Source organism: Psittacula echo (genome assembly GCF_963264785.1).
Source record: "Psittacula echo genome assembly, chromosome: 4".
Taxonomy (NCBI): Eukaryota; Metazoa; Chordata; class Aves; order Psittaciformes; family Psittacidae; genus Psittacula; species Psittacula echo.
This window is the reverse complement of record NC_137738.1, coordinates 52,195,531-52,213,929: the sequence shown is the minus strand read 5'-3', so window position 1 is coordinate 52,213,929 and position 18,399 is coordinate 52,195,531. Positions and strand designations below refer to the sequence as shown.

The following is an 18,399-nucleotide window of genomic DNA, read 5'->3' as shown; positions in this document are numbered from 1 at the left end:
CCTCTGCAGTGAATTGTCTTGCCCAGCTCCAGTTGTACAGTCTTGGCCAAGTCACAGAAGTCTACAGATGTACAGGTTGTGTTCAATTTTAGGCATGTGAGCAGCCCCTATAGAGCTGATGCTACCCTTTACCTGCATTTGGTGATTAAACAAACATCTTCTAGTGTTATGGCATGTCAGTGTGAATTGTCAATTCCAATAAACTAAGGAGTAAAAATTTCAGATTGCTCTAGCGTAAAATCTTCATGAATGGTGCAGTTACTTCAGACCCCTACATTGCTCTTGGAAAACCTGACCCAAGCACTTTTGCAAATCCTACCCAAAATGAAGGAGCAATTGGTATCTCAGCATCAGTTACATCTCCTCCAGAAGCAAAGCCACACACGGTTTAATAATACAATTAACAATTATTAGGTTTTTGCTTAGTCTTAGTGTGTGTTTCACCCTTGTGTAAGGAGGTGTTCAGTTGTGTCTGCAAGAACTTTGCTTACAGAAGTATTCCAGGTGCATCATGGGGACTTGATTTAAAAATCGTATCAACTGTTCCCCAACAATGTGACTAACAGAAATGAGTTTGCTTTCTCTTACCTGTTTTCCTTTCACATCTTGAAACACGAACCACTCTCTCCTTTGGAGAGATGCTCAAGATAATTACATTTCTGTGCATTACATACCCTAGGGACGTACAAAATTATTTACTGAAATCTTACCAGCTGTTTAAAAACAGTCTCGGTGTGTGTTACAATTCTGCCTGAAACTCAAAAGAGAATGTGATCTTTGTTTTGATCCACAGGCAGCTGAAGATGATGTTTACTCATGCACCCAGTCTGTCCCAGAGAGGCTTAGGACACAAAGCATCTGCTCCATGTAGGACGTTTTCCCCAGCACAAAAGAAAACCACGTGTAACCAGTTTACTTAAGGGTAAAGAAAGACAGATACGATAATTCCAATGGGGAGCTATTCTCCTGTCCAACTGATACATATCTTAACTTGTTCCTAATGTGTATTTAGCAGCAAAGCCTGATCTTTGTCAAACCTGAAGAGTATATTTGGGGTCCTGAAGAATTCTCTTGATTTTCTTTTTTTTTTTCCCACCTATACTCACTGCTCTATGAGAAAACTGTTTACCTCTCACAATAGCCCTGTCTTGCCTGTTTTTGCCTACAAGGGCCCTTCAGCCCTGTCTTTGTGTTCTCTCCTTCCTTCTTTCCCATGACTCCAAATTTCATATTGAAGATACGCTGCTTTGCACCTGGACAGAGGTGGGATAGAGCTCTCTGGAAGCCACTCATCTCTTTTTTCCCAGGATAAGTTTCAGCGGAGCTGGAGCAGAGGCAGTCTCCATCAACAAGGCATGTGCCTCTCACAGAATGACTTTCCCTACAGGCTTGCTGTGCTTTGGCAAACGTCACCATGACCTGTTTCTTAAGTACTGGTCTTTACCTGGACAAGTATGTCTGTTTTCTGTCTGACACAAGGTTATTGGTTGACCTGAATCCTTCTTGTGTCTTCAGACAGCACCTAGAGCAAATGCCAGGAACCTTCTGGCTTCACTGGCTATCCTCTGCATGCCCTCCCTCCTCACAGCACTGTGCATCCTCTCCTTAAAACTTCCCTTCTGACCCTAATATTCAGTATAAAGAGTCATCTGATCACCCTTCTTCAGTGCTGCATTCTCGGTGCCTAGTGACACAGCTTCAACAATACTCTAGTTTCACTGTATTTCAACTTCTGTCATAGTGTTTTCCAGCTCAGATTTAGAGCTAAAGCCCTGGGCTGTTGACTGCATCTCACTGTTTCTTTACAGTAATATGTCCATTTTTCCTCTTGACAGTTGGAGGGCATGAACTACATCCCTCTGAAATTGAGTGGTGGGGGTTTTATGGCATTTGCATTTTTTCATGTCGAGGCTGCAGTATATGAATATTACATGAATATCAGTAGCCAATTTTTATTTAAATGTGCCTTGAGATACCTGACCTATGTATAGCAGAAGGTACTACCTTTTTTTGTATCGGTTCCTTGAACTCCTTGTCATTTTAGTTTGGGCCCTGTATTTTCTGATGATCTCTTTATTCTAGTGGAGAATCACAATCAATTTTTATTGAGAACAGGGAAAAGCTGTTTAAGGCATAGATACTTAAGAATCATGTCTCAAAACAGGGGTTTGGCCCTTGTGGTGGTGGTGAGCTGAGAGAAAGACTTCCTATTCAAAAGTAATAATTTTAGTGTGTATGCTGTTCAGTTCACTTAAGGGGCCATGAGAAGAGCCAGAAAGGTGCTTGTGGAGACACAATTACATATCATCCCCTGTACAACCCTGTACGTAACAGCATTGCTTAAAGTTATGAAAATGTCAGTTTCAAAAGCAGAAATGGAAAAAAGTTGCTCATATAAGCTGATTTGTATTCCTTCTCTACCAGCCCAAGCAGAACTTTCTTTCATATTCTTTAGGTCTCTGTGTCTCTCTGGAATGACTTAAGTGATACTTATTCTGCTCCTTCTCTGTCAAGATTGTTGGTATCAGGACCCATTTACTGATAAGGTAACTACCCCAGGAGGCCTTGTTTGCTTAATTTATCAGTACTCTGATTAGGTTACTCCAAGTGATAGCCGTTCTGCCCTGAATTTATTGCATTTCAGATTCTTGTAAGCTACCTTCATGTTTTCACTCCTAGACCCTGGTGCTTTGCTAGATTGTGGTAATATAATTCTATTTTGTCTTAACAAATCTGTCATAGAGATGTAGGACTGGAATGTCCTAAAACATCAGTGATGTACTTAGCAGCATTGAAAAATATGACTAATATCTTACAGTTTTAAGGAAATTCTCACTATGTCATTACACAAATGAATGGGTTTTTTGCATTTTAAAATCTGCATTTGGTTTTCCTTCATCTCAGAAAAGATGGGGTAGGAGAAGAAAAGCTAACTAGAAGGACAGCCTGTGTGATGAGAGAAATAGGAAAGTCTAAAGTATGCTAGTATTAGTCAACCTGAAAAAGTGAAATAGAGAAAATGCTGGAGATCTGTGACACTGTGAGTGGCATGCAGAATGTGAATAAGGACTGTCTACTTATTCACCCTGAAAATAACATCAATTAGGATGCTTGGTGAAAGTAATCAAGTACAAAGTACAAGAAAGTAAGCACTGCTTATGCAGTGTGGTTGCAATGCTACTGTGGGGTTCCTTGGCATAGGACCAGTGTGGAGGTATTGAAGGGACTGCGCAGTTTAGTGTCCTGTTGCTCCTCTGCTGTGGGGAAGCCATGATTTTTAGAAGACAAGGGAGCTAGTGCGGGAAAAAAAAATTTGTATTTACATGATGCTGAAGTCTTTGGTAAGACAGAGATTAATGAGTAAAATGAACTTCAGGTCCCAGTATGCCATTGCCTCTGTTCTCTTGGGCTAGTGACTTTGTTTACCTGGTATGCGAAGTGGTCAGTCCTTTGGCCCCTTGTTTACTTCAGCATTCCTGTTAGCATTGCCAGACATCAGCCTACCTGATAGCTCAGACACTGTCAGGCAGGTTCAGGGTGTCCCTGCCAGCACTGCAAAACCTCACACTGATGTTGGCCAGCAAGAGCTTAGTCTGTAGCGGTGGTGGTGATGGTACTGTCTTGCGGTGGCGTTGCACGTCACTGTGGGCAGGCTGGGGTTGTGTTGATGCTTCTTGACCTATTCTATCTACTTACACAGCTATCTACATAGTTGAAGAGGTGTAATTCTCCTATCGTGTGTCAAGGTCTTTTGGATAACTGATTGACCTCTTTGTTGTAATCCTTCAATAGTTGCTTTCCAAATTATTCCTAGATAATTCTTTTCTTTTTTTTCCCTAAGGTTTCCCATAGCATTGCAAAATGAAATATGAGCAGTCTGCTAGGAAACTGAGTTAAGTGTAAATATATCAATAATAAGGGCAGAAAAAAATCCTGTTCTAGACTTAAGTATTTTCAATAGGCCTCAAATTTCCTGCCTGTTCTCTCTTGGCTTTGTTCTTCTCATTGCTCATTGATTTTACTGCTTATGCAGAATTCTGATTTTACATATTTCCTGAAGTCACGAAGAGGTTCAGTAAACCCATCCTGCCCCTTCCCTGAAAAATGCAGTGTGACCAAATTTGCATTAGCACCTAGTCAGTTCTCACGGTTGTGCAATCCCATCTTCAGTATATATGTAGGGAAACTTGGGAGGCAGAACCATGAGTCACTTCACCACTATATGCCCAAGTTCAAAAAGTAGCCAGTGGCATTTATTTTAAAGCCTGTGGAGATGTGGATCTCTTAATTAAAGTTATACCTGAAAGAAATGTGGTTACTGAGAACTCCACATGCTCTGAGTGCCTTTGGGACTACTACTAGAGCTAGCTGCCTTCACATCATGTCAGAAAACATTTGGCTTCCTGAAGGAGAACTGAGAGAGCATAAGGGAACTGGAGAAATAGTATATTGTGGTGTTTTGCTTGCTTAGCCAGGCTTCCCACCCTTCTGATGTGTCCACTCACGTAGAACATAATTTGTGACCTTGTCCTCTATATATACAGTAAGTGGGCTTATAAAATCTGTCCCCCCATCTCCATCTCTCTAGGCTACTTTATCCCCCACCTCAAGGTCTTACTGATGCCTGTCTAGTTAGTATGAAATAATTGCTCTTCACTGTTTCCTGCCTTGTGTGCTCTTTCAGAGCTAAACAAGCATTAACATATCTGAAAACTTGTCTACTTTTTGCAGCTAGACTAAATAGTTTACTAGAAGATGAAGTCTACCTGTAAACCTTTCTTGTCAGTCTCCAGTGACAGGTCACAGCCAGCTTGGGTAGTTTGCCTGCATGGGTGTGATACATAGTTCTCCTTAACCTGGAGTAACTGAAATGGTATCTCTTGTGTAGCACAAAATAGCGTGAATGCGCACATTGGTAGATGGGGGAGTTTGTTCAGGCTGAATTGTGTCCATATTGCCGGTTGTATGTAAAAATTTGCTGTATCTTTGTTATGTTAGCATTGTGTTTCTGGTGGCTTGATACTGTGCCCTGCTGATGTTGTCATTAATGTTGTCATTACCCGTTTTTCCATCCTTCACTATAGACTGCTTTGACTTTGATCAGATTAGAATGGTTTGACAGTGTTGGAAATACAAATGGTCAGAAAAAGGCAGCAAGAATGCTAATTTTAAAAGCTTTTCTGTGGGTCTCCATTCTCAGAGGTGAAATGTTTGAGATCATTGAGTGATGCTCTGTTCCAAAATGCTATCAAGGAAAGGCAAGCCAGCATCATCCTCATCTCCCTCTTCCTACCTCTGTCCTTCACGCGATGTGTACTATCCACATGTACTTAAATTGTGTGTGTTTAGTCCCTACATGCTTTATGCCTCCTTACATTGTGGGAAAAGCATCTTTGCTGTCTCTTGTGTTGCTAACCGTGGTGCTTCTTGTGCCCACATCCCTGGCAGGTAGTATATGTGTGGGATGTACACCTGCAGTAATGCTTTGATGTGTGTTCAGGGCTCTTGTGAGTCTCTGTTGACTGAAGGAGGCCACCCCTGACCACATAGCCTCTGGAAGACGCTGAGGCAGCCCCCAGCATTAACTTTGCTGTGGAAATGGGCCGGCAGAAGGGTCAGGTGCAGCTCAGTTCCAGGCCCCTCCTTTCTTCTTGTGTACATTACAGTGCGCCAGGCGAGTCCTCGCCCTTCTCTTTACTATCTGCCTCTTGCTCTCTGGAAATAGCAAAGGTTGCAGCAAAGCCTGAATGCGAGCCAGAAGCCCTGTGCTGCCATTCCCCATCCTTTCCTCCCTGATCTCCTCCTGGAGCTGCCAGCTTGGAGTGTGGGAACAATCTCCCCAGGAGCACACCGCCTCTCTGCTCCTGGCCCCAGGTGCTGGTGTTGGCGGGCCCAGCCCTGCCTTGCCTTGTCTCTTCTCCTTGTCTTGGCTGGGCTGTAGCCCCGTGCCAGAGGCAGCAGGACCTTTCCGAGGGGCCAGGAGCAAGCAAGCTGGACAAGCAGGGTGGCCATGCACAGCCTCACCGCACCCCAGCCCCACTCCTGGAGCTGGGGCTGTGTGCCACCCTCACCACCCCCAGGTATGTGGGTTTGGGCTCTGGGTGCGCAGGGGGAGCCTCGTGGGGCTGGGGCTGGCTGGGCAGCAGGCATCCACCCTCATCCTCGGCTTTGCTCGTCCTCTGCTCCAGTAAAAACTGAAAATAGCTGCCCTGCTCACACTGCTGAGAGCTCATGGGTGCCGTTTGGGTCTTGCAAGTGCAGGGAGTTTTGTGTGTTGCAGCTGATGGAATATGTCTTCTGAATAAGCTTTATAGGTTCTGATGCTTGACTCTATACTGCATGCAAGCCTGTTTTGCAGGACTCTTGGCATACTTTTACCTTCAGAGTTTTTAAGAGTACCTAAATATGATGTACTGGTGGTGAAGTGGTGATGAACCAGGATTTGTTGTGATCGTACCGATGCAGTGTCTGTGCATACATTCATCTGGTGGTTTCTACCTCAGCCTTCATAGCAGCTTATCACACAAAGTACCTGTATCTAACAGGTGAATCGTGTAAGAATCATGGAGAAAAACATGGGAGCATGTATCATGTACACATTATTCTTGCATAGATCCTGAATGATTACTAAGCCTGCTGTACTTGATGAAATTTTGCTTGCCTTGCAGTGCAATTTTAAGGTCTAATAGATATTTTCTGTGTGTCCTCTTGTTCCTGTTCACAGCTGAAATTTGAAAATTCTGTAGATTTTTTTCAGAACTCGTTGACAGGCAAACACCTTGAAAGTCAGTTACTTGAATACTTGAATCTTTCTTTTTCCCTCTTTAGATGACAATCGAAACAAAACCAATGAAAAGAAAGAGAAAAAAATGGTTTCTCAGAAACCCCATGGTACCATAGAATACACTGTAAGTATCGGTGTGTGGTTTGTTCATGTCTGCGTTCTGAAAATGGAGTTGTTGAGATCAAGAAGGAGCCAATAGCACAAAACTAAAAGCACTAAGTGGATACTGGCTACAGCTTGTACCTATCTCAGTAGGGATTGCTCCAAATATCGTTACATGGGAAGGGCTAGACTCATCCTGAACTACTGTTCAACCAAGGTTCTCCGCCTCTTCTTGCAACTGCCAATCCTATTTTTATTCCTGCACCGTGGCTCTTTACTAGAGAAATTGATTTGTTATTCTGAAAAATACTTCCATTCCACAGTGCTGCTTGGGTCATCAGCTGTCTGGTCTGTGCTTTGCCCTGAGGCAACGTGAGACCTCTTTCTCTAAGCTGAAGCAGGGTGGCAGCAGGCTGTGGCGGCGGCTCAGAAGGCTAGCTCTGCCCAGAAGGTCTCTGTGTGAGTGGCCAGATTCCTGAATGGGAGCTGCAGCTCACTCTCCATCATGCAGAGCATCTGTCCCAGCATAGAACAGCACAAATGCCCAATACACTGCGATTGCTGAAGGTGTAATGAACTTTGCAGTGTTTGTCCTTTTCCCACTTGCCAAACCAGTTCTAACTAAGGTGGTTCTGCCTTAAAGTTTTATGAGAAAGGAGAGGGACGTCTGTAACACTTCTCCATTATATCTGCTGTATAGTTCAGCATATTTTTTTTCTTTTTATTGATGCTCGCTTATCATGTAACCTGCTAAACAGAGGTTGTGTTAAGATCATCAAACTACTGCAACCAGTTTGTTATATGCTTTTAGTTCACCTGCTGTGCTGAATGTGTTCAGTATGGTATATTAAGCTTCAACTCTTTCTTCAGGCTGGGAATCAGGACACCATAAACAGCATAGCATTAAAGTTTAACATCACACCAAACAAGCTTGTGGAGCTCAATAAACTTTTCACACAGACAATTGTGCCAGGCCAGGTAAATCTTTTATGTTGTTTTGTTGGTTTGTTTTTTTAAAGTACCCGAAACCTGATTATTTGCTGCATATTTAAAAGCTTTTTACTACTTTCACCTATCTTTTAAGTAGTTGGATGCCAGCATAATGGACAGTAATTTAAACCCCTCAAAGGGGAAGGCAGGAGATCATTACCTGGAGTTGGGGGGGAGCTTTGTAGTTGCCATGTCTGACTTCTGTTATTTATTTGCTGTCACTAAAGCTTACAAAGGACTCTGAAGTTCAAGAGGGTAATGTAGCTGTTGCAAGAGAGTTGAATTCTTGGGAAGCTTAGATAAATGCTATGTATAACACATTAAAGAATTAGAGAGTTAGATACAGTAATTGAAATGTCTCTTTGCCGTTATGTTGGGGATGAGTCATGCTCCTGTGAGATGAGAAATAAATGGAGATAGACTGTTTTGGGGAGAATTAGGTGATGAAAAAAGAAATGTGAAGGCTAACACCTGGTTCAAGAAGAGCAGATCTTTACTTCTGCTTCACAGATACGAAGAAATTGGAGTGTCCCAGTTTACAGATGGTAAAACTGAGGCACGAAGAGATAGCATGACTTGCCTAAGAACACCCAGCAGACAAAAACTGGCATAAGGAAAATGGGTCTATTTTTCTGAACGGTTTTTGTCTAAAACTGTGAACATTTTTTTTTTTTTAATTTTAGAAGTATCTTTCTTTACTTTGACACTTGCAGTGTATGACTGTGGTTTTATTTGGGGTGGAGGTCCAAAGCTGTACTGCAGTTTTAGTACTGCTGTACTAAAAATCTGGGATGTTCACTGTGAGGGAATGTGAAAATTAAACCAAAGCATTATATTTTTATATACAGTTATATAATAAGGTTTGTTTTATTTATTTGGTTTTTATTTTAAATGTAGTACATGATGCTAAAATGTTGGTTTATATAAAGAATATTTTCTTACATTTAGAAATGCAAATATGTTTTCAGAAAAAAACAACCTATAGTGAGGTGTTACAAACTTCTAGCACTAAAAGTCCCCCATTTTCAGCAATGGCCTTTTCTTTGGACCAGAGTTTGCTGTTACAAATTAATGACTAGTAATAGTAATTTTACAGTTACTTGTTTTGTAGTTGCAATAGTTGCAAAACAACCAGAGACTGTATATTTGACAGGGAAAAGGAACTTTTCAGTCTGTGGAAAATGTTTTATTTTCTTGCCTGTACTGCTAAACAAAGTGTAGAGCTAGATCTTGTAATTAATTAGTTCTGCATGTGCTCCACCATCACCACCTATGAAGAGGGACTCTAGAATAAGAAGTGCATTGCAATTGTGAATGATCAGTACTGGGCTGCCTTCCTAGTAGACTGTAGTATTTATAGTAAATAACTTTTTAAAGCTTGTGTCTTACTGTTTTGACATGTGTGTTTGTATTTAGATTCTCTTTGTGCCAGAAACAAGCGCTGTGAGGCTCTCTTTCAATACTGGTGCTCCTGTTTCTCCTTCATCATCAGATGCTGAATATGATAAACTCCCTGTAAGTCAAACATTGCTTCACTGGTCTTCAACTCAGAAATTAATTTCTGATTCTGAAGCTGAGATTCAAGGCTGTGTAAATAGCAAATATTTGAGGTTGCAGTTCACACCTTGTGTGTAAGTGTATTCAGTAACATTAATTTTAATTTGCTGTGCAAAAAAACTTACAATCTCTTTAAAATATTCCAAATTAAGGGAATTATAAGCGTAGAGACCCAGCACAAATTCAGTTGAGCCCAGAGCCTGTCAAAGCAATTGAAAATAGTGTAGTGTATAGTTTTTAAAGAATAGAAAATTAAATATGAAAAATCATTTGTTGTTTCACCCTGGAGATTTTTATGCTGCTCTGCAGTCCAGAGCCTTTATCCTGCACTGAGATCCTTGAACTCAGAGGCTGTTAGTTTAGTCTGAGCAGTCAGGTTTTTTCTAGTTAAGCAAGGCTGAGGGAGCTGGGTCTCTATAGTTTGGAGAAGAGGAGACTGCGGGGGGACCTTATTAGTGTATATAAATATATAAAGGGGGAGTGTCACGAGGATGGAGCCAGGCTCTTCTCAGTGGCAAACAATGATAGGACAAGGGGTAATGGGTACAAACTGGAACACAAGAGGTTCCACTTAAACTTGAGAAGAAACTTCTTCTCAGTGAGGGTGACGGAACACTGGAACAGGCTGCCCAGGGGGGTTGTGGAGTCTCCTTCTCTGGAGACATTCAAAACCCGCCTGGACACATTCCTGTGTAACCTCATCTAGGTGTTCCTGCTCTGGCAGGGGGATTGGACTAGATGATCTTTTGAGGTCCCTTCCAATCTCTAACATACTGTGATACTGTGATATTATGGTGGTACTTATATATAGAATTTAATCTTTGTGAAAGTCTTCGTGTAGCTGATCATTCATTTTCCTTAGAAGTGTGATTGGCCATGATTACTTCAGATAGTTGTTTTAGGGAGTTTAGCTGTCCACCTGATGATGTTAAAGCAGGACATTTCAAATCCATAAGTAATGAAAAGGGAAGTGGAGGGAAATCTAGGGTGCATAACTGTGTTTTACATTAGTCTTGCAGTGTGTGTCCTGCATGGGGAATCCCACCAGTGCACTCACAGTGTGCAGAGGTCTTCAGTGTAGATAAGGTGTCAGGACTGGCCCTCTGTTAAAATGAGAGTGCCTCACTGAATTTTGGTGAGCTGACTTGCTGTGGCATTTTGTAATTTCTCACCTGTTACTTGTATGGAAGTTTTTTGCAATGTTACGGTTTTTTTTCTTCCACACAAGATATTGTGGGGAGTGTGCATATGTGCATATTTGGGGGTTGGAACTAGATGATCTTAAGGTCCTTTCCAACTGTAACTATTCTATGATTCTATATGTGACCACCATTTTGCTTCCTTAAGCAAAAGGAAAATAGTTGGTTGAACCTGGCCTTTTGTTGCCCAGAACCTAAAAATATACAATTCTGGTCCTGCTGCTCTGCACTGAACCTTTTATTTTTTTTGAGGATGCTGATTTGGCCAGAAAGGCCTTCAAACCAGTTGAGAGAGTCCTGTCCTCTACTTCAGAAGAGGATGAGCCCGTGGTGGTCAAATTTTTAAAGATGAACTGTCGTTACTTCACAGATGGTAAGGTAGGTGGAACCAGGCTTTTGGGCATTGTTTGGGAGTCTTTAAAAGCGAAATCTGTTTGGTTAAGTGAGAGATGGATACTGGGGGAGTCAAACATGCTCCACTTTGTAAAGAGTGTAAATGTTACGGTAGCTTTATCTATCACTGCTGTGTTCATTGGTACTGTGGCAATATGCTGTATCATTTTGTTCTTTCAGTTGCTTAATCTGTGATAACTGCTTTATGAAAGGATGTCTCTTCTATACGTCTTCATTCCCTTACCATACCTTACCAGAATTATCTGTGTGTTGCTAGATACACAGAGAAGCTGCACTTTAGAGCTATGTCATGTCAGGATTAGTTGTCCAGTTCCATCACATTGAGCAACAGCTTTAGAAAACAAGCACATACCTATCTATTTCATTTATGACTTTAAGCTAAAGTTTAACTGTTTCCAGAGCAGTATTTCCAAATACATCTATGTTGCACTCAGTAATGAATGTCGTGCAAATCCTAATAAAAAGATAAATATTGCATGGTACAACCTTTTTTTTTCTTACAAGCTTTCTTGTAACATGTGTGTTCCCACTGGGACTGCAACCCTAAATTTTACAGCAGCTGTTTTAGAAACAGTGGCACAAAGCTTGGTCAGTATTTTTACCCTCTTTTCAAGGCTGCAAGACACTGTCTTCTTGAACTGTCTGCTTTGATATATCTACTCTTGTTGACTCTGATTTCAGTAGACATCTGGATTTTCAGATTCTCTGGAATTTGTAACACTAGAGATGCTAACCATTGTAGTTTAAACATACTTTTCCCTTAGTCCTGACTATTGTAAGATAGATGTGTTTACACCTGCAGTTTCTGGCTTCTTTTCACATCGAGTGGATATAGACTGTATTAAACCACTTTGCAATTTTTCAATCTGCTGTTTTGTAGAAAGTAACAGAGGCCTACTTGATGCCTTGCATGTAAATTAGGGCAGTACTTTTGCTTTGTTATGTGATGCTTGCTAGGTGCAGAGGATACAGCTTGCCAATTTTATGGCTGCAGGACTGAAAAGTAATTTGCAGTCAGAACAATCTGATGGCTCTTTTGCCAATGTAGCTAAAATCCCTTGTTCCCTTGCTTCCTGCAGTGGCTGGGTAGGAGGTACAGCCTGCTAATTTATTGTTCTTCTGGCTAATACAGACCTGTGGGAGAAACCTCTGCACTTGATTTTGATTCTTTCATCCAAACACAAGCTAGGCATGTGTATGTGAGTCATACAGGAGAAGCAAATGGGAAATACATACAAACTTTGCTTTACGAAGGAGCAGGCATGCATGTATCCACTTGCCAGTGCCAAGCCATCAGCTTGACACAGTTAAAAAAAAACCAAACCAACAAACCAAGCTTGTGGTCCTTTACCTGCCTATTTGTTAATCTTCCTTGACTTGCCTTGTGGATGACTTTGTATAATTAATAGTATCTACAGTAGGTCGCTCTTATTGCTCTGCAGCTCCTATTTGTTAGACATCATGATTTACATAGAGCTTCTGAGTTGGTCTGGTGAATTCTGTCTGGATGACAGGGTGCAGAAGCAAGACATTGCTCTATCCTCTGTAAACCTTGAAAAATGGTCAGTTGTCATGGGTTGGAGGCTGAATAATGGCTGATGTAGCCTCTTATCAAATCCATGGCCAGTGTATGTTTTGAGGAATTGTCTTCTACAGCTATGCAAAATATGCTTGAATCAGTGGCAGAAGCTGCTTCTACATCAGTGAGAAACTGTTTCCTGTCAGGTCCTTACATATAGAAGTGTTTTTTCATGTAGGGAGAACACATCAAGCAGACCTATAAAATAGCTTAGCATAGGAAATAGTAACCTCGACATTTCCGTGAGTAAAACTGCCTTCAAGTGTGCTGATTGCATCTAAATTCGTGTATCAAATGAAGGTGGCTATATCTAGAATAAAATGGTACTTTTTTATTATTAATATTCTATTTTATTTTCTTTAATCCACTAATCTGTTTTGTCTGAGATTGATTACAGTCTGCAGTTTTAGCCTGTAGAAGGCAGCACTGGAAGTTGAATAGTTCAGATGTTCTTTCTTATCAGCCAGGAACTTGGGTGTTACTAAGCAATTATTTCTTTGCTCTCCATACAATGTCTAGTTTGATATGTTTTGTTAGCAAATGTTGCATGATGGGATATAAAGAGGTGGGAGAGAGGTTTTTCTTTTTAGGATAGTAATGTAACATCCAAATGATAAGTGAAGTACATGTAGTGTGCTAACTCTTCCTTTTTCTATTTTAGGGTGTAGTTGGAGGAGTCATGATAGTAACTCCAAACAATATCATGTTTGACCCACATAAGTCTGATCCTCTGGTAATTGAGAATGGGTGTGAAGAATATGGGCTCATCTGCCCCATGGAGGAGGTTGTCTCAATCGCTCTCTACAACGACATCTCTCACATGAAGATTAAAGATGCATTGCCATCGTAAGGAGTGTTCTTCCCTGAACTTAAGTTTACAGATTTTCAGTAAGGGTCATGCATAAAGAGGGGGTATGGGGAGGTAACAGAGGGAAAGTGTTTTAATGCAGCAGAATAAAATAAATCAGGGGAGGAAAGTGCCAGCAAAGGAATGATTCACTTGTGTTGTTCTTACACTTGCTTTTTAGAACACTTCAGTGGCATTAAAGAAAAGTGGTTTGTGAATATGACAACCAGTGTGCAAAGGAGATGAGTAAAATGCAGTAATTAGAAGCATTGGTGGCTTGCCATCATTGGGCTCTTGTGCCATCTCAGTTTGGACCATTTGTTGTGTTACCAGGGCTGTTCTGAGGGGAATATTTAAAACTTTTGAAGATAATAGCACCTTAACTGCCATCTTCGGGACTTAGAGAAATACCAGTCTGTGGAGTATTTCCACTTCAGAACCAGAAATGCATTGTTACCATTTATAATGCATAATAGACTTTCTGGGGTGGACTGCTTTTATTTATGCATAATCTAGGCACTGCTTATGTATTTGTTGTAAGCAAGGTTTTATCACTGTAGGCAACACCTGTGTGATCAGTGAAATTCATCTACTTCTGTCCATTTTCTCATTTCAAGAAAAACGTTCCAGATATTTGTTACACCCATTACTAGAGTGTTTAGTACTCTCTTAGTAACCTTTAAGTGATGGGAATCTTGTATTCTCATTCACCTCTGACTTCTTAGCTGCAATGAAGAGTTCAAGTTATATGCTGTAAAGTTTTTAAGAATTTTCCATTCTGAAATGTTTTATGGTTGTCCTGTTTTAAAAACAGGTCTTTGGGGGAGTCTGCATTCAAACTGCATTTAAGTGCTAGAGAAAAAATAAAAGGAAGAAACTCCAACTCCTTTGCCTGTTACTCTTTTGCAGTAAACATGTTCAAACGGTATACAGCTTATCTGTGATTTGATTTCTTCTAAAAAATACATTTGTGCTGACTAGGGAAGCATGGGTGGTGTGGGAAATAACTGTATTAATATTGTTACGAGTTAAATCCCAGCAGCTGAATACATGTCATGTGGTTTTTTGGTTACCAAACTTCTGATGACTTGCACATTGTTATTACGTGTGTACCATTTCTTCACCCATGTGGCATATTCTGCCGAGTGGTTTACTCCTTTTATTTTTGTATTATCCTTTTTGCATTTTTCTCCATTTTCTTTCAAGTCACGTATTTTCACTGATGTATGTTTATTTTGGAGAAAGTAATTTTTTATTGCGTTTCAGAGCTTAAGTTAAGTTGTTGTATTATTTAGTTTTTCTTTTCCAATTTTTTTTATGTTTCCATTTTGCTTTTAACATCATATGTGCATCCGTCATTTTCCCTGACAGTGACATACCAAAGGATCTTTGTCCTCTGTACAGGCCAGGAGAATGGGAAGACCTATCCTCTGAGAAAGACATCAATCCTTTCAGCAAATTCAAATCCCTTAGCAAGGAAAAGAGGCAACAGAATGGGGATCCATGCATTGCTCTGGGTGCCAAACAGATAAAGCCTTCAGATAAGGAGAAGTCTGCTGATTTTGAAGTTCTTCAGTCATCTGAGAGTACAGGCTCAATCAAGTCGAAGTCGCTGGAGTTTCCCAACAGCATCACTGCCACTGAACATTTGGAAAGGTTTGCTTTGGATTCATGTGCAAAGGAACCTTCTGGGGAAAAAAATGCTTCAGATATCAAAACCAAAGAAAAATCCCTTTTGGGAGAAGGAGAGGATGACTTCATTGAGCTGGAAAAGACACCATCTCATGTGGATAGAGGGTTGGACAGGAAAGTCTCAGTAATGGAAGGCTTGCTGGCTGACCCCAGGGAGTTGGGGAGAACTAAGCAGCAGGTAACCAAACACACTACAGAAGTCCAGGAGCGATTGACAGTTGATTCCTTGGAAAAAAAGGACAGTGTTGAACCTAAACCTGACTTAGACATAGAGCTGTGTGAAAAGCAAGATGTAATGCCAGAAGTAAACAAATGTGTCAGTTCCCCAACAGGTAAGGTGGAGACTGCACTGGACACTAAGAAAGAGCTAGAGAAAGATAAACTTATTGAATTTTACCTCAATAAAGATGGGAATGGGTCTCAGTCATCTGAAGACTTACACAAGGCTGAAATCCAGAAAGGTGAAAACAATAAAGCAGTTGGCATAGACCTTACACTTAGCTATTCAAAGTCCCAAGCTAATGACGTCCATACAGTTAAAAGTATGGAGCTTGATTCCTGCTGTGTTGAAAGGAAAGCACCTTCATTAGAAAGCAGCTCAGCAGCAGCAGAGCAAAAGGATCTGAAAGAGTCTGTGGACTCTTCATTAGTACCAGCTATAGACAAGACCTGTCAAGAAACACAGTTAGACAATCAATCAGAAATCAGACTGTGGCTGCTGCAGAAAATTCAAGTGCCAATTGAAGGTAGGTCTCTGGTTATTATTGTTTCCTCTGAGACTTGGACAGCATTGTGACGGTAACTTTTGAATTGATAGGCTTCTGCTCTGAAGTTCCTGTTTCTATAATACCTGCTTCTTTTTTCTTTGACTCTTGCATATTTTATTTTTAATTATCTGCTATTTAGAGGGAAAACAACACTTTCAAATACCCTGAGGTTCTAGTTTGATAAGTAGCTTGTGAGTATTTTCCATATTCAGTGATCCGTGTTTATATAATCTTTACCTCTGTTTACTGGCTTTAAGGAGGAAATGTCATTCAGTTATGTTACTGACAGGGACATTTCATAGCCTAGGAATTGTCACTCTGTATTGGTAAGTCTTATTGCTTCAGTGGATTCTGTCAGTTAATATCTGATGGTATCTGAAGTAGCAATGTGTTGCTGTAAAGGGGGGTACCAAAGTATTCTTGACACTAATTGCATCTGTGTAGTGTCTTCCATGCTGTGGAAACCCTTAAAGAAGTGATAATAGGAATATATGTAGAGTCTTACTGCCTGATCGTTTTGTCCTAATTAGTTTTTGGATTATAACAAATAAAATTCAGGCTGTTACTGGAAAGCATAAACAAAACAAGATCTTGGTTTAGGTAATGTGTACACATACTGCTATTTCTACTGCACCCTGGTGCTTCTAAGCGCTAGTCCATCCTGGAGCACTGATGCTCCTCTCCTGGTAGTTTAATGAACCAGTGGACATAATCCTTGATTCATATCAGCTGGTGTGGGATAATCAGAATGGAAGTCTTAATTTTAAAATCAGTTGTTCTTAAAATTACTTTCCTGTTTTTTGGAGGAGTGTATATCTTGGTAAGCTGTGTTTGGTGATAGCTGTCTGGGGGGGGAAAAAAAAGAAAAAAGGCTGTATGTGTAGACCTAAAATGAAGGAAGCAACTTCAGTGTAATTGAGTCTATTGTTTAAGAAGCAATTGTTTGTTGCACTAGCAGTCTAAATTCCTTAGACTCTTTTGCTTGACCGCGCGTTGTGCAGGCAAAAAGTGTTAGTGTGGCTGGCTGACCGTCAAGAGTTAAGGAGCTGATCGGGCTTTGTGTGTATCTGTGCAGGGTTACCCTTCAAGTGAAAGGGTTTCCTGAGCCCAGTCAAACACTGTCCCCTTTACTTGCCTGCTTTGTGTGCCGTTTGCACTCAGCCTGGTCATTTTACTGTTATGCTTTATCATATGCTATTCTGTACATAGCTGCACAGCTGAGAAGAATACAGGCTGTGAAGAAATTGGGATGGACACAGTTTAGGATGAACAAGGATTTATTAAACCAGTTTTGCTACTGAATGACGTATCAGGTGTAATTCTGTGTATGGTGTCTCTGAGTATTCCTTTTCACAAGATTATTAATCTTTGTGATAATGTTTTATCATCTGCAGTATTTATACTTGCCTGTAAACAGCCCATTTCTTCTGTCTCTTATTTAGATATGCTTCCTTCAAAAGAGGAGAAGAGCAAGACTCCTCCAATGTTTCTGTGCATTAAAGTAGGCAAGCCTATGAGAAAGTCCTTTGCATCTCAGAGCACCACCATGTCTCAACAGTACAGCAAAAAGATAAAGCAACCAGAGTACTGGTTTGCTGTTCCTCGGGAAAGGTAAGCTGGAGTGCCTAGCACAAGAATGTGTTTGTCTCTTAGTTTTGTTTTTTTTGTGGTTTTTTTTTTTTTTGTTTTGTTTTTTTAAATGTGTAGTGTTTTCTAGAGTTGAATCTGACTTTTCCTACATGGTCCAAGGTATGAAATGCAGCAAGGATGCTGAGATGAGGGGAGGGGTACCCTCATTTCATTGTATATCAGCGATAAAGCAGTATTTGTTGCTGGTCTAATATGGCTCCCAGTGGGGAGGAAGAAAGGATCAGGTGCCCCTTGGAAGACGAAAAGAGGGGTATATTTGGAGCTAGCATACAGTAAAAGCACTGAGGGGTAACCTGGGTTTCGGCTGTAGTCTGAGAAGGGAGGGAAAGGGAAAAAGGGGAGTAGTGGCAAGAGAGGCAAGGAATCCATTAGGGTGCCAGTCCTAAAACAATTGTTATTTCGTATGAGCAAAGGGCATCATGTGGAAAAGGGAAACACTCCCAGCTGAAGGGGTGTGGCTGTATCTGCCTTCAGGCCCATAAAAAAAAAAAGGTCCCTTCTTTCACAATAAAATCCATTAAAGTTTTATGTGCCTGTAGGTGTTTATGAATGCCTAAATAGTACTATAGCAACAACAAAGAGATTTATGTGATTTTACACATAAATCACATGAGAATTTTCACTGGCTGTGAGGAATCAAATCCTTGGTCCCTCTGCTGCTAAAAGGCAGCTAAAGCAATTTTCTAGTGTTGATGAACCAAAATAGGGAAATCAGTGATCCACACTTCTGGTAAATTAGATTCCAGGAAGGAAGAATGTGAACTGGAGATCCAGCTCAGAGGTGTCTCGTTTAAGATTCAGTAATTTTTTTTCTTTAA

At 40.8% G+C, this 18,399-nt stretch overlaps 1 protein-coding gene across 13 annotated transcripts in view; it reads left to right on the top strand.

The window, feature by feature from the left end:
- The window catches only part of NCOA7 (nuclear receptor coactivator 7), an 85,955-nt gene that overhangs the window by 51,426 nt on the left and 16,130 nt on the right, over positions 1 to 18,399 (top strand). For 6 of the 13 annotated variants that reach the window (XM_080615177.1, XM_080615173.1, XM_080615184.1 and 3 more), the window contains 8 exons: positions 6,829 to 6,908; positions 7,757 to 7,864; positions 9,293 to 9,391; positions 10,885 to 11,010; positions 13,287 to 13,471; positions 14,287 to 14,397; positions 14,844 to 15,910; positions 17,374 to 17,542. In XM_080615177.1, coding sequence (XP_080471303.1) covers positions 6,870 to 6,908; positions 7,757 to 7,864; positions 9,293 to 9,391; positions 10,885 to 11,010; positions 13,287 to 13,471; positions 14,287 to 14,397; positions 14,844 to 15,910; positions 17,374 to 17,542 — 1,904 coding nt within the window. In that variant the 5' untranslated portion in view covers positions 6,829 to 6,869. The remainder of the gene's footprint in view (positions 1 to 6,828; positions 6,909 to 7,756; positions 7,865 to 9,292; positions 9,392 to 10,884; positions 11,011 to 13,286; positions 13,472 to 14,286; positions 14,398 to 14,843; positions 15,911 to 17,373; positions 17,543 to 18,399) is intronic. The other 7 variants (XM_080615175.1, XM_080615183.1, XM_080615182.1 and 4 more) reach the window with 5 other exon arrangements.